Raw genomic sequence first — 13,655 nt, 5'->3', positions numbered from 1 at the left:
ACACATGCACAGGAAAGCCTGAATTCTTAGAGGAACTGCTCTGAGACCAGTAGCCACTGCTTTCTAGAGACCAGCATGATGTCATATCCCCTCCAAAATCAACAAAACAAAAAAACTTGGGCAGGCAGAAACTATTGGGTTCTTTGCTGACTATTATTTAGACAAGTTCTTCCTCATGACAGCAGTAACATGTGCCCAAGCAACACAAATATGTGCTCCAAGTATGGACAGCTGCAGATAAGGAGTGAGCTTGGCCCTCTCCACTCAAACAAATGAGCTCATACTCACAGCGGATGCAGCAACCTGGCACTCCTGCCTTGCAGCCTGGGAACTAGGTTTGGGCTAGCCCCATTCATCAGGAATGATGCTAAGAGATTATATCTAAGATTACACCCTGATCCCAAAGAAATGCCAGGTAGGACTTCACAAGGGTTGGGCAAGAAGGTGGAGAAAGAGATTTCCTTTCCTTCTTTCAAGATAAGGGCCATTGCCTTGCCCAGGGACTGCAACATCTGCCCTGCAGGGGACTCGCACACACTAACGCCTTCAGCGCTCCACATTAATCATCTAGACGCTCAAGCAGCCACATCCCCATGAGAGGGGGAAATAGGAGCTTCCAACTATAACACCACTGCTGCGAAGTCATCCCTGCGCAGCCCCTTTACTCCAGAGGCACAGCAGGAAAGCACCGACCAAGGCTCACACAACTACATCAGCTTCACTTGCTGGAACTGAAGACTAGTAATAAGAAATTTAGGGGAAGAAATCACTTTACACATACATCAAGCCTAAGTATGTGCAATTCACACCACAAAAACTATCTTCAAATTTCCACATTAAAGATCTCTTCTGTAAAAGGGATCTCACCAGAGTAGCATTATATACCTACAAAATGTTTAAACATAAACTAGTTTTAGTGTTAATAACTTAATAGTTAGTGTTTAGGCTGTTTAGACTCATCTTTTTCTTGAAGTAATTGCAGGCCCTTCTACCACAGATTATACCAGCTACCCAGCTTCCCCTACCCTACTTGTGTTGGGAAGAGACGGGCTCATATTTTATGCAGAGGAAATAGGCCATCTTCTCCTCTAAGAATACTCTAAAGTATTCTTTAAGACTCCTTCCATCTGTACCTAATTTTTCATGAAATTCCTGAAGCTCTTCAAAGCCCTGAGAACTTTCAAGTGTTGGTAAAGAGAACAAAGAAGTCAATAAAAGTTCGTTTCTGCAGAAAATCCAATGAGGTTTCTTCAGCTATGTTGTGACGAGACTAAAAAACAAATATAATTTTACAGTAAAATCAAACCAAATACAACAGAACAGTACAAAAATCTCCATACCTCAAAACCCTGCAATTCACTTCCATCTTCCATATCTTTCAATAGCTCAATCAACCTCTTCTTTTCTTCCTCAAGCAAAGCAACCTGGTTTCCAGAATCCTTTGCCAGCTGAAGTATTTACAAATAAATGAACAAACAAAAAGTCTTTAGAACCATATTCGCTCAAGTGGCAAAGTTTTTAAACTCTGAATTTAACATCTGATCTTGCTTATTGCTATAATACAAATTATCACTCTGACAAAAATCTAGCAGCCTGGAGGTAAACTATAATTTTCATTTTTTGTTTTTGACACACATGTAGAGTTTTTTCAATTAAAAAAAAATCATTATAGGTACTACAGCCTTAGAGAAACAAAAGCACAGAATTCAGGATATCTATTTTTTTCTGACAAATTTTTTGTAGATGAGCGTCCTGTGGTGGCTGCACATAAAAAACATACATAGTTCTTTTCTAGGAATAAGGATGGCTTCTCTTTGCTTATCACTAAATTATTTAAATAAAGATTTAAAAGAAATACTTTGTCCTCAAAATAAGCTGTGTCCAGACACAAACAATTCAATTCCCATGACTCTTCTGCAAATACATAAAAAGGGTATTATCCCAATCCCATAAACACAAGCACCAAGAGGAAGCCTATATTCTACAGCAGTATATTATACTGGTATATTATACCAGTATATGTCACTCAATACAATTTAGAAGGAAGATTTTGCTTTCAATGTTTTTGAGAAAGAAACTGTTTATATACTACTGTTTCACTTAACACTGAATCAGAGAAGTGAATGATGTTACGTTTTAACACTTACCTCAATATTCTTTCTAATGAAATCCTGGCTGCTTTTGCTTTTATTTTGTGTTTTTTCTGCCTGATTCAGAAATTCATTTGTTTTTATTTCCTTTGGACAATCTGAAGTTTGAAAAAGAAGTTGCAGATTTAGACCACTACTTTTCTCATTCAATAAGAATCTTTATTAAACATGTAAAGTGGATATACAAACTTCTGGTGTGACATTTTCAGTATTTTTAACTGTACTGCTATATTGGAAACATAATTATGAAAGACTAATCTCTTCCTTCTGAGCTTTTATTATATGAGATCATCCAACTTTGGGAAAGCTAAAATACTTTAGGATTTCTGACCTCAAAAATGTTAAACATGGTGGCTTTGAAAGGCATGGCATTCCTGCTAACCCTCTTATTGTTTCAGTTTTATCATCAGTACAAAACCAGACAATAGTTTTTGGAGAAACCACAGAACTATTTGGAGACGTATCAAGTACTTTTTTTTTTTTTTTTTAATAAAACAGCTGAAAAACAGATGATAGAACATAGGTTCTAGCAGCTCATTCTTCTACAGTTTATATGTAAAGTCTCTTTACATATATGTAAAGAGTCTTTATATGTAAAGACTCTTGCAAACGGAACAGACTAAAAGCAAACTCTTAAACATATAGAATAAATTCAGTACATCTTTTTACAAACTGTGGACAAAAACTGCAACATTCTCTCCAGTCTTGCTCTGAAATTGCAAGCAAATGCTAATGGGATGAAGTGTGGCACCCGGCCACTGAGAAAACCCTTGTCATGGTACAAGTTTACAGTTATTCACAGAAAACATCCCAAACTGTCTCTGATGTTTCTGTCTCTGATCAGGTAACAGAGAAAGAGAAGGCCTTGAATCTATCTAAGAAGTGAAACCACTTAATAATTTACAGATAAATAAGAGTAAGGAGTTGTAACCTGCAACTCTTTAAAAGCAAAAAAAGATAAGAGCATAACACACAGCACGTATGAAACTTGCTTTTAAACTACCTTTTTCTGCTACCTGTTGCCTGAGTGCCTTCAAGAGTGAACCATCATACACAGTATCTCAGAATATTCAAATAAAGAAGGGACCAGCACAATTACTGTGACAAGGAATTCATTAGAGAACATCTCAATGAGATTGCTAAAGTAATAGCACAGCAAGTAGTAAGCAACCAAAACAACAGGTTTTAGAAATCAGATACTACATTGATTCTGCTGAAGACTCTTGATAATTCATTTAAGTATTTTATTGCTCATGAGTTGCAAGTGATTTCTGCTTCATGAGTTCCCAAACCAAGAGGATGTAAATCACCTCAAAAGTGCATGTGCAACAGCAGCTCTGACCTGTGGGAGCTGTTGGTGCCCTGAATTCAGAAAATCAAAATCTATCAGTGGTAAGCAAAGACACTGCAGCAAATGTGTGAAACTTGAAGCCTAAGGGTCAAGTTTCAGTTTAGGAAAGAATGAAGAGCACATACCAGGGGACTAAGGCTGATAAAATGGAAAGGGGATTGAGGTCATGGCTTGAAAAGCTAAAACATGTGGTCGCATTCTATAAAGTCAAGTCACATTCTGCCATCAGTGGCTCACACTTCAGGAACACTCCATCATTGTGTCTTTGTCATCCTGGCCACTCACCAGGGTTAGATCACTTCTGTTTACATAAAAAGACAGACTAAAGAACTGAGCAATTGCAGCTGACAGCAATGGTAGCTGAAGTCACCTCTTCTGTCAAGTCACATATCAGAACATAGTCAAACGCAAAAAAAATCAAGTTAGTAAAAGACAAAAGCGCAATTTTTGTTATTTTTAAAACACTTAATATCATGCTAAATAAAATGCTTTAGGTTAACTACAAAGTTTTTTCCATTTTAATCACTTTTTGAAGAGAGAGGTATTGCCATTGCAACAGACAAACTTACTACTGACTTTAGCTCAGCCATGAAGGGAAAGTCTCCATCACCTACTCACTTCACATGTTGTTTTTCTGCACCAGAAAATCACAGTTATACAGTTTCTAAAGCTTACCCTGATTACGATGGTTTTTGCGACAATCATAATCTTCTGGATTAATTTGTGTGTGAAATACTGAAATACATATTTCATCTTCTTTAATGTGGAAGGGCTCTGTTAAGAAATTTTTCAGTACAATTTAATTAAAACACATTTAAAGATGACCTACCTTCATGCATATCATTCTATAAAATCTCATACACACAAGTTACAGAAACTTACTTCTTTCTTTTCAGATAAGTTGCATGATGACTATATTTTTCAAGAGGTAAAGGTGAAAGAGTAAAGTGTTTCATCAATATGAACGTGTAACAAGAAAACTCTTCAAAAGTTTCATATACCTCTGATTTAAAAAAAAAAAAAACACTGCTACATATACACACACATATAGCCTGCAGTAACAAGTCTGAACTCGAGTGAAAGCATAATCTTTTTTCTGACTTACATTTCTCCCACAGGCACGTTAGAATTTTCCGTGTAGCTGGGATATATATTGGTTAAAGATTTTGTACTCAGAACCTCTGTTTGATATCACAGCCACATTAAGAATTACAATTATCTGTCTATATAAAATGTAGTCATCTATATAAAACATTTTATATAAAATGTACCTTATTATGGATATCTAATAATTACATTACTATTATGTTATATCTATGTATAATATTAATTGTGTGTAATATATTTACAAAAAAAACCCAAGTCCTGTATCAAGTTCAAGTTTTGAAAAGCAAAGCATATGAATCACATTCCATTTCGTTATCAGCCTGACAGCTATTTGCACTATCAGTCCTTAAAAAGCAAACTCGAAGTCCAGCACCAGCACGTTATCAAAAGAATAAGACAAAGACCCAGTGAGGAGGGGAAACCTAAATTACGCAGAATTATGCCAGTATGGCACACTAGAGCCCACATGACAAACACTCACTACAGCAGAGAGTAACCTTTGATCAGAGCAATGAAAGGCAGCACATAATTCATTAGCAATTACACACATTCATGTTTGCCTACCTTTTTTTTTTTAATTATTATTAGATGCTGACACCTACTGGACAATTTTAACATACCATTCTTCCCAAGCTAAATTCTGTGCACTTCCCTTAATAATGAAAACTTAAGTACAGAAATACAAAATTTACCTTAGAATAAAGTTTTGCTTATTTCTGCTTTCTTTTTTTTTCCCCACCATACACTGCTACATTAGTATGCATATATACCCAGACAGTCAACCAGCAACATCTATTCAGACCACAAATCCTCATTGCCTTTCTCAACAGAAAAGGTAGGAGGCACTAAAATTCTGCTCTCTTTCAACGAGGAAACTGTTTCAGCCAAGGGGCAGAGAAGGGCAGACTGCAAAACGTGCATATGGCCGAGCTGCTCAAGGAGAGGCTTTAACAACAAATTTTTAAGAACTACTCTTTTACTGGACTTCCTGTCTTTCCCTCCAGAGAATATCTTCATAGTATGTCTTTAACACAGTTTTGCTTCTTAAAACAGCTAGCTATTCTAAGGGTTTTTTTTTTTTTTTTTTTCCTCATAGAATTCTCAGGAAAATAATTTACCTAAAAAAAAGTAAGTTTGTGGCTCATATAGCCTTTTCACTAGAATCACCCTTAACATTTGATAATCCTTTTTACTCAAATCACCTCCCTTTGTCAGAATCTTAAAACTCTTTTAGAAGTTAAATTTAACATAATCAGCATCAAATTTAGTATTTGCTGCCACAACCCAAGGCCCTGGGTCATACACATGCTCCTGCATCGGTTTCCAACATGTAACCAGATAGCTGGCATGGTCACTTGGTCCCATTCTGTCACTATGTCTGTTAGCAGTTCCTAGAGGGAGGCTGCCTTTCCCTTCTTTAGGTATAATCATCTTGCCAGATCCTCACTATGGCACTATGCCATTGCTTCCTTCAATTTTTCTTTTCACACTCCACCTGAAAATATTCTCCCAGATATATATGAAAGGCCCACAACATTCCTAGAGCTCCTATTGAAGGGTTTTTAAGCGCCACCTACTCCTACATCAAGTATTACAAGTGGTGACCTATTTCACTAACAATCCCTGATACATTAGTGACTTTATGATTTTTCCATTTACTACAACAATTTTGATTTCCTTGGTTATTGCCCAAACCTGTTGAACACACAGGACAATCATAACAGGATATTCTTGTCTCTCTCACTTACCAGTTGCATCCTGCCATGATGAGATCAAGGCTAAAAAGTGTTTTGTGTTTTCTATCTCCTCATGACTTCCAGAAGTACTGACAGACTATTTAAAAGAAATAAAGCATAAATATCTACAGTATTCATTTAAAGTTGCAGCAAAATACTTCGTATTTGCATTAAAAGAAAAAAAAAAATCAGACACTAAGCAGACTTTAAACCATATCAAAATAATTTCTTTTCTTCCTGAGGCTACTGGAACATGCCCTTAAGTTTTCATGACAGCACAGTGGAACTTGGAAGTCTCTGTCATGCACCATCTCTTAAGCAGGGGCACATTTCATACAGCAAAGAAATTCTGTAATGGATACATGGCTTTCAATCCAAATCCACTGAAAGGGACAATCACAGAAGATAGTAGATGTACTCTTAGATAGACTATTTTATTTAAGTTGTATACTTCTAACCTGAAGTTCTTCCCAGAGCTTTGCTCTCATTTCTTTGCCTTGTTTTTTAATTGCTCTCTCTTTTAAGTGCTTTTTTGCTAGTATTGTGTCCAGTTTATTCATCTTCTTTATTGCTGCTTGAATCAGAGTATCTACAGCTGCCTGTTCAGAATCTTCTAAGTTGGAGGAGTTTGCTGTAGATCATATTTAAAACAAATATTAGCTTGACATATTTCAATTAAAAAAAAGAAAGAATGTAAGTAATTTGACAGCAACTGCATACAAGAGTAAAAACATTCACTAATGTATACATAATCATGTTCACTTCCAGATCTGTTTGCAGCAGGGGGAAATACAAAAGCATTTAGAAAGAGATTGATGAATTAAGCTCTTCGCTTTTGCAGTTGGATTGGGGTGGACATAAGCCCCCCATTTGGCAAATGAGTGAAATTTAAAAAAGGAAAATTGACAATCACAGACAAAATTAGCTTAAAAGTCAAGAACTCCTCGTGTATTCAGATTCACTACTAGAATACATATTAAATGTCAACCATTAACTTGAATAATCATAAAATTGAGAGACATTTCAGTTTTAAACATTATTGAAGCTTCAGTCTCAGCTAAAACAGAGTCTGATACTGTTTTTGGAAAAGGCAGTTTTGTAAAATGTTATGGAAATTAACACTACTTAAAATTCTACATTGTCTCTTTTTTTCCCCCCTTGACATGCAAATTACAATTTCTGATCACTTTTAGCCTCTCTCCCCTTCCTATAGCACCAAATTCTTTCCTAATTTCTGTTCAAGGTAAGCCTGGCTTCTAGAGGAGGACAATCACAGTACTATCCCTAAGTCACAAGCTTCCAGGTTTTTTTTCCCCCTGGTCAAACTTGGCTTCTGATAATAAATTCATAAACAAATAAATAGCACTGAAGACCAAAATAAAGTCAACGATTTTGAGTTTGGCATTTTGCCAGAAACAGTGAATACATGCACATACAGGAGGAGAAAAAAAGAACAGAGGACTACAAACGCCACTGAAAGATAGGATAATTGTGACAGAGTTAAAAGCATGAAAATATAAAGACAAAAGCAGCAATTCCAATTCTATTCCTTCAGTTAAAAACTAGAAGTAAATTGGGATATACAGTTAATACTCCTGCGGCACATCTCTCCATTTCCTAATCTGAAATTTCCTAATTTTTCTCCATTTCCATCTTTTGGAATCAAAAGTTCTACATATCTATTGTCTCAAACTGTTTACTGTGATCTCTTATTCTACTTTGTGCCAGAAGAGGTGATCGATATAGCAAAGAAAAAGCTGCAAGAGTCCTGCTGAACGCTAAGGAAGCCCCAGAGACAAAAGTGGGGAAAAGAACATTAATTTCATCTGATCTGAGCCCAGCAGTGGATTTGGAGCTAAACCCACCGAGACCTTGAAGTTGAACTCTATCCAATTGCTGTTCCAATGAAATGAATGTTATTTGAGATGATTGGCCTCCTAGCTGCCACTGGATTCTGCTTTATTACATCAGCCAAACATATATATAAATCGAAAGTTAACGTAACAATAAAGTGATTACTCTTTAATGAAATAATCCCTAAATAATTGATCTTCCTCCTTTTGAAAACCTGACATTTCTTCTATTTACAGTATTTTTAGACACACACACACACATACATACAGATGCAAGCACACACATACAGTAAAGTCCCAAATTTTCATAGAAGAATTAATAATAAGGAAAAAGATATTAAATTGCATTATTTGCTCTATAAATCTAAGTCTAATCTCTGGCATTACTTTTTTTTTTTCCTTGGGAAGGTTCACAGAATTTGGAAGTCTTTTCAACACTATCATCCCCAGAATCCGAATTACAGATAGATCCTGAAAAACAAACACAGTAAAAAGCCTTTCACAATAATATGAAATGAACTTTTAAAAATACCACATGAACCATCAACAATTAAGAGAATAAACTGCCTTTTTCTTCCCCCCCCCCCCAACTAGGGGTCAGCACAGTGGCTTCTGCAGCAGATTACTGCATAGAACAACTACACTAGGACTCAAGTTAAGCACTAGGTGCAGGAATTAAGGAATTTCTTGAAATCTATCCACATCTGAAGAAGGTATCCAACCAAACTCACTGTTTCAAACACTGGCCTTCACTTGTGTTTTTAAGTAAATCAGAAGCTGTGGAAAATTAGTTTATTAATATTTACAGAAGGTCAAAAAAATAAGTAAAACAGGTCTACACATAGTTTCATTGAATTGAAACAAGATATTGCATTTCCATACTGAAAGTGTGTTAATTAGTATTTGCATTGTTCAGTTGTTAAATCCTTTAACTTAAAATTTTTGTTTAGATTAAAGGACCGTTATCGGGTTACAAAATTTCTCAAAAATTACCATAACCTTTGAAAAGTTGGGTAAGAAACACACTACTGGAAGTACTTTCCAACATTGTTCCAGGGATCAGATGCAGAGGGCCTATCCTGACCTTACAGGCCATTACTAATGAGCAGATCCCTGCTTTGATGCCACAGGACATTTATTATATGATCACTGCCATTACCATTATATTCAAACAGGTAAAGAGGAACAAAGGTATAATTTTGACATGATCATCTTCCTCCTACTTCCAGGATTTTACTTATTACATCCCTTTCACATCTGACAATTGAATTTTACACAAATTATCCAAACACATTTGATCTAGCCATAACTCAAAACACATGTTAGCTGCTTCCCCACCTGACAGCTCATTAGGATTCTGTATAAACTCCTGAAGAGCGAAGGTAATATTTTCCACTGAAGTTTGCTTAGCTGTTTTTATTCTCGTGATGCCAGACTTTTCCCCATCCTCATCTTTATTTTCCTCTGGACAGCAGTGTCTTTGCTGGTTACTGGTCAAACTGACAGGTGAACCAACCTATGAAACATAAATATAAAAGCTATAATTGCAGATGGGGGAGGGAAACAGTAACTATAATCACATACTACTCCAGAGGCTACCAGTGCTCCTACACGAAATTGCAGAGCATGTCTTAAATAAAGGGGCAGCCTCCTGCCCCGCTGAAGCAATTTCTGTTTCGCAGGTAACTTTTGTCCACAGTTCCCATTCCTCCACTGCCAGACCTGGAAGGGTCTGTGACCTACACATGGGCAGCAGCAGAGGCTACAGCTGAGTCGGTATGAGGCTGTTGTGCACGGCAGCTGCATCCTACAGCTATTCTGCTCAGGTAGCATCCCACTCTCTCGCTTATAGCACACAGGTTAGCTAACACTGTTAACAGAAAGTAATCGGATAGCAGCCTTGAAATCTGACTAGGAACCTGTTGGGGAAAGGGGGGAGGAAAAAAAAAAAAGACTGTGAAGCCTCCAGCTATGACTCTAGTTTACAGACAGGTGAATGGAGATACAGCTCAAGTGGATATATTAAACATTACTCTGAGCATGCATAAGGAGCAGCCCCTCCACATGAAGCTTCATGTAATCGCATAGCACATCTGTTGACTCCAGAACTCTGTGCAGTCAAAAAATAAAAACAATAATTAAAGAAGAACTTATTTTTTTGCCATCCTACTAGAAAAAAAACAAGGTTTGTGGAAGGTGTAAAGCATTACCTTTGGCAAACACAGCTGTGGTGTCAACACCTCCAAAGATGCACTTAAAGATCTACAAGTAGGATACACTCTTGAGCTAGATGCAGGCCTTGAAATTTTATCCAAGCTCCCCCTTGTAATATCCATTGAGACCTAAAACAGAGATAATAAAAATAAAAACAAAAGATGGCCACAGTTAGCACCAACAAAAGGGCAAGGTTAATTTATAAATATCTAGAAGGCATCAAGCACAGCAGTGGGAAGCTTTTTATGGTGCAGCAATTACAAGCTGCGGGAGCTTGCAAATCAGAAGCAGTTATTTATTCCTGTTCCCTTCCCAATTAAGGGCTCAGAGACCAGAAACGCATACCGCTCTGCAAAAAAAAAACACAGTGTGCATTGCTACATGCACTTTTAACCAGAGCACAGGGATTTTCAGAATTTTCCATTTAAAAAAAAAAAAATCCTTTCAGTGCTAGCCAGAAAGGATGAAGGGATGCACGCACACATGCCCGTAACGGCAGAGCACAGCGTGGAGAGGCCGGCAGAACTAAAGACAAGCACCCGGGGAGCATACAGGGGTTCCAGCAAACGGGCAAGCCGCTTTTCCTGACCGAAAGGGAACCGGACCGGCCGGGGGCGCCCAGCGGGGCCGCCGCCAGCGCCGGGTAACGGCCGCCACCGCCCCGCCCACCGGGAGCCGCCGCCGTCTCCATGACAACCCAGCCCCGCCAACGGCTCCTCGCGGCAGCGGCCCCGCCCCCCTTTTAAGGAGGGCCGGTACCATCCCTGGGAAAGGGGGGGGTGTCAGTGAGCACTTCCCAACTACCTCTCGCAGAGAAAAGCAGAGAGGAGCCCTAATTTTTCTCACAGATCTGGAAAATAACTCGTAAATCCTATTCAATCTTCTCAGCCCTGGTGGGGAGAAACTAAGTGCGGAGCGCGTGCTTTTCCCCTCGCTCTCCCCGCCGGAACCGGTGGGCTGCGCCGGCGCAGGGCGGGCTGCGCTCGCCTCAGAGCTGCAGTTACCTGCGCGTCAATTATAATTAGTAATAAAACAGCTTAATCTGACAGGGGCACTCTAAATCACCCCTAAAGTAACAGAGCCGTGCCCTAAATGGGTGCTCGCGGCTTGTTTTGTCGTCTCCGGTGTGAAGGGGGGTGTGCTGGCTAGGGACCTTGCCCATCCAGGGGTTGGTGTTTTAACGAACTCCTTAAAACTTTAACGCCCTGGTGCACCTGGTTACTTACTGGTAATGAGGGACAGGAGAGGAGAATTATCCCCCCTTGTACTCCCAGCCTTATGTCTGTCCCACACACACATGTAAATAGGATGCAAGGTATTTTGGAGTAAATTCTGCAAACTGGAAGGAGGGTTTCTGCTCTCCTCCCCACGCAACTTTCTTTGATATCCATGTTTTTTGGGGTGAAAATGCATTTTGTTCCATGTAAATTTTGCATTGGCAAATCTCTCTGCCAAAATAAATCCTAGCTGCTGGAGGCATGTGTCTGTCATAGGTGGTAGGATATAGCACTTTGCTGTCACATTTTTGAGTATTTTTTCCCATCTTGCTCCCTTCCTTGGTGTTTATAGTGCTGTAAGGACGTGATAGGATGTGCAATGGAAGTATTAAATGCAGGAAAGACGCTCGTGAGCCCTGGGTATCTCTGCCTCCTGACTTGCCATCGGCAGCTTCCATGCTGTGAGATGCACAACACCTCTGTAGAGGAGTTAGGATGGTGCTTCCAGCTCTGTGTTTGGTGACAAACATAAATCTCCTTTGAAAGCGTCCCAGTCTATAGCAGTATGTTTCTTAATGTTGGTTGTCCAGACAGAATCAGTTAAGATTTTCTATGAGGCTGTCACATTTGCGAGTTAACTGCAGGCATTTAGCAAGGGTAAGTCAAATCAGAGCCAATCTTACAACAGGTGTGTTACATATCCTAAAGGACACAGAAAGGTTCAGAGTTCACCTCAAATCCCACAATAAATGAGAGGGTTGACTTACCAGTTTATTTTCAGGACACCATCATAGAGTACATAACAATTTAATGAAAGGTGACATATATGAAGGGCACAGATGTAAATGATACCTAGATAATTTGCTACAGTGGTATTCACCAGCCCCATCCTCATATCTCCCATCACGAGCATGATGAATTATTCCCTTAATATAACTCTTAAGACTTTAGCCATAGCACATCTTTTCTGAGGCCAGGACAAGCCATATGATAGTTTCAGTAAACTGTGAAATGATTAAATTTTATAGCTGTTACGCTAAAGTATAGCAAGGTGTAGTAAAACACTGAGGAGAACATAGCTTTAACTGAATTTTGCAGAACCCTTTTTGGTGTACAATCATAAAATGGAAAAAAAAACACTTTCCAGTTTTACTTGAGTTTTGAGACAGTGGTTTAACAAAGACTTGTGGAAGATAAATTTTATGCAAGTGCTAAATCATTTTACATCAATATGAAATGGTTCAGGTGAACTTAGTACAGCAGTAAGACTATCGCTGGTAGCTTTCAAAAGCCCGAATGGTAAAGAGATCCACGATCTCTTTGATCAACTTCATCGCACAGTGCTGTGGATGTGCCTCCTTTCAGTGTGTTGCAGGATTTTTCACTTTGTGGCATACACCTTTGTCAAATCTGACTCATCTCATGCTCACACAAACGAACAGACCATGCCATGATATACACAAAAAAAAGAACCAAAAAAAACCCCTCCTAAACAGAAAAACAACTGTACCACCCTAGTACACATTCAGAGATTTAGTTTTTACACTTCTATAACAAGTATGTTTGAGTCCCATAGTATCAAGGAGGCACCGCAGCCTCTCTGGGCAAGCCTTGCTGTGAGCCTTGCAGCTCCTCAGCGCTGAAACTGGCATGGCAACAGAGGAAGAAGAATATACACCATGAAAACTTTCATCTTCCACTTACATATAGGAACATGTTCAGATTATTAGCATGTGGGTTTTTTTTTTTTTTTTTTTTTTTTTTTATACAGGACTCAATGATAAAGTGGTGGCAGGAAACATGGAGAAGCAGAGTTCTCTGAAAGATGAATGGGATAAAAATGTGTTTAATTGGGGTAACCTCTTGCACCTAGGGAGGGCAGAGCAAGAGAACCATTCCAGGATGTGCCTTTCCTCCCAAAAGGCAGGTTAAAACACGATGAAGACGACTCAGAGAGGCAGTCTGGTGCTCAGAACAGTCACCATGGTAACAGGCTGCATTTAGTCATCTTTTCCCTAAATTCAAGC

General features: G+C 38.6%; 1 protein-coding gene across 1 annotated transcript in view; it reads right to left on the bottom strand.

Annotated features, from left to right (window-relative positions):
• The window catches only part of FSIP1 (fibrous sheath interacting protein 1), a 51,174-nt gene extending 40,175 nt beyond the window's left edge, over positions 1-10,999 (bottom strand). Inside the window, 9 exon segments of the mRNA XM_026051840.1 lie at positions 1,341-1,448; positions 2,148-2,248; positions 4,177-4,275; positions 6,357-6,441; positions 6,803-6,975; positions 8,585-8,668; positions 9,536-9,713; positions 10,408-10,539; positions 10,964-10,999. Coding sequence (XP_025907625.1) covers positions 1,341-1,448; positions 2,148-2,248; positions 4,177-4,275; positions 6,357-6,441; positions 6,803-6,975; positions 8,585-8,668; positions 9,536-9,713; positions 10,408-10,533 — 954 coding nt within the window. The 5' untranslated portion in view covers positions 10,534-10,539; positions 10,964-10,999.
• Between the last annotated feature and the right edge of the window lie 2,656 nt (positions 11,000-13,655).

Source organism: Nothoprocta perdicaria, unplaced genomic scaffold (genome assembly GCF_003342845.1).
Source record: "Nothoprocta perdicaria isolate Ctin4 unplaced genomic scaffold, notPer1 scaffold_8, whole genome shotgun sequence".
Lineage (NCBI taxonomy): Eukaryota > Metazoa > Chordata > Aves > Tinamiformes > Tinamidae > Nothoprocta > Nothoprocta perdicaria.
This window is presented reverse-complemented; position numbering and strand designations above follow the sequence as displayed.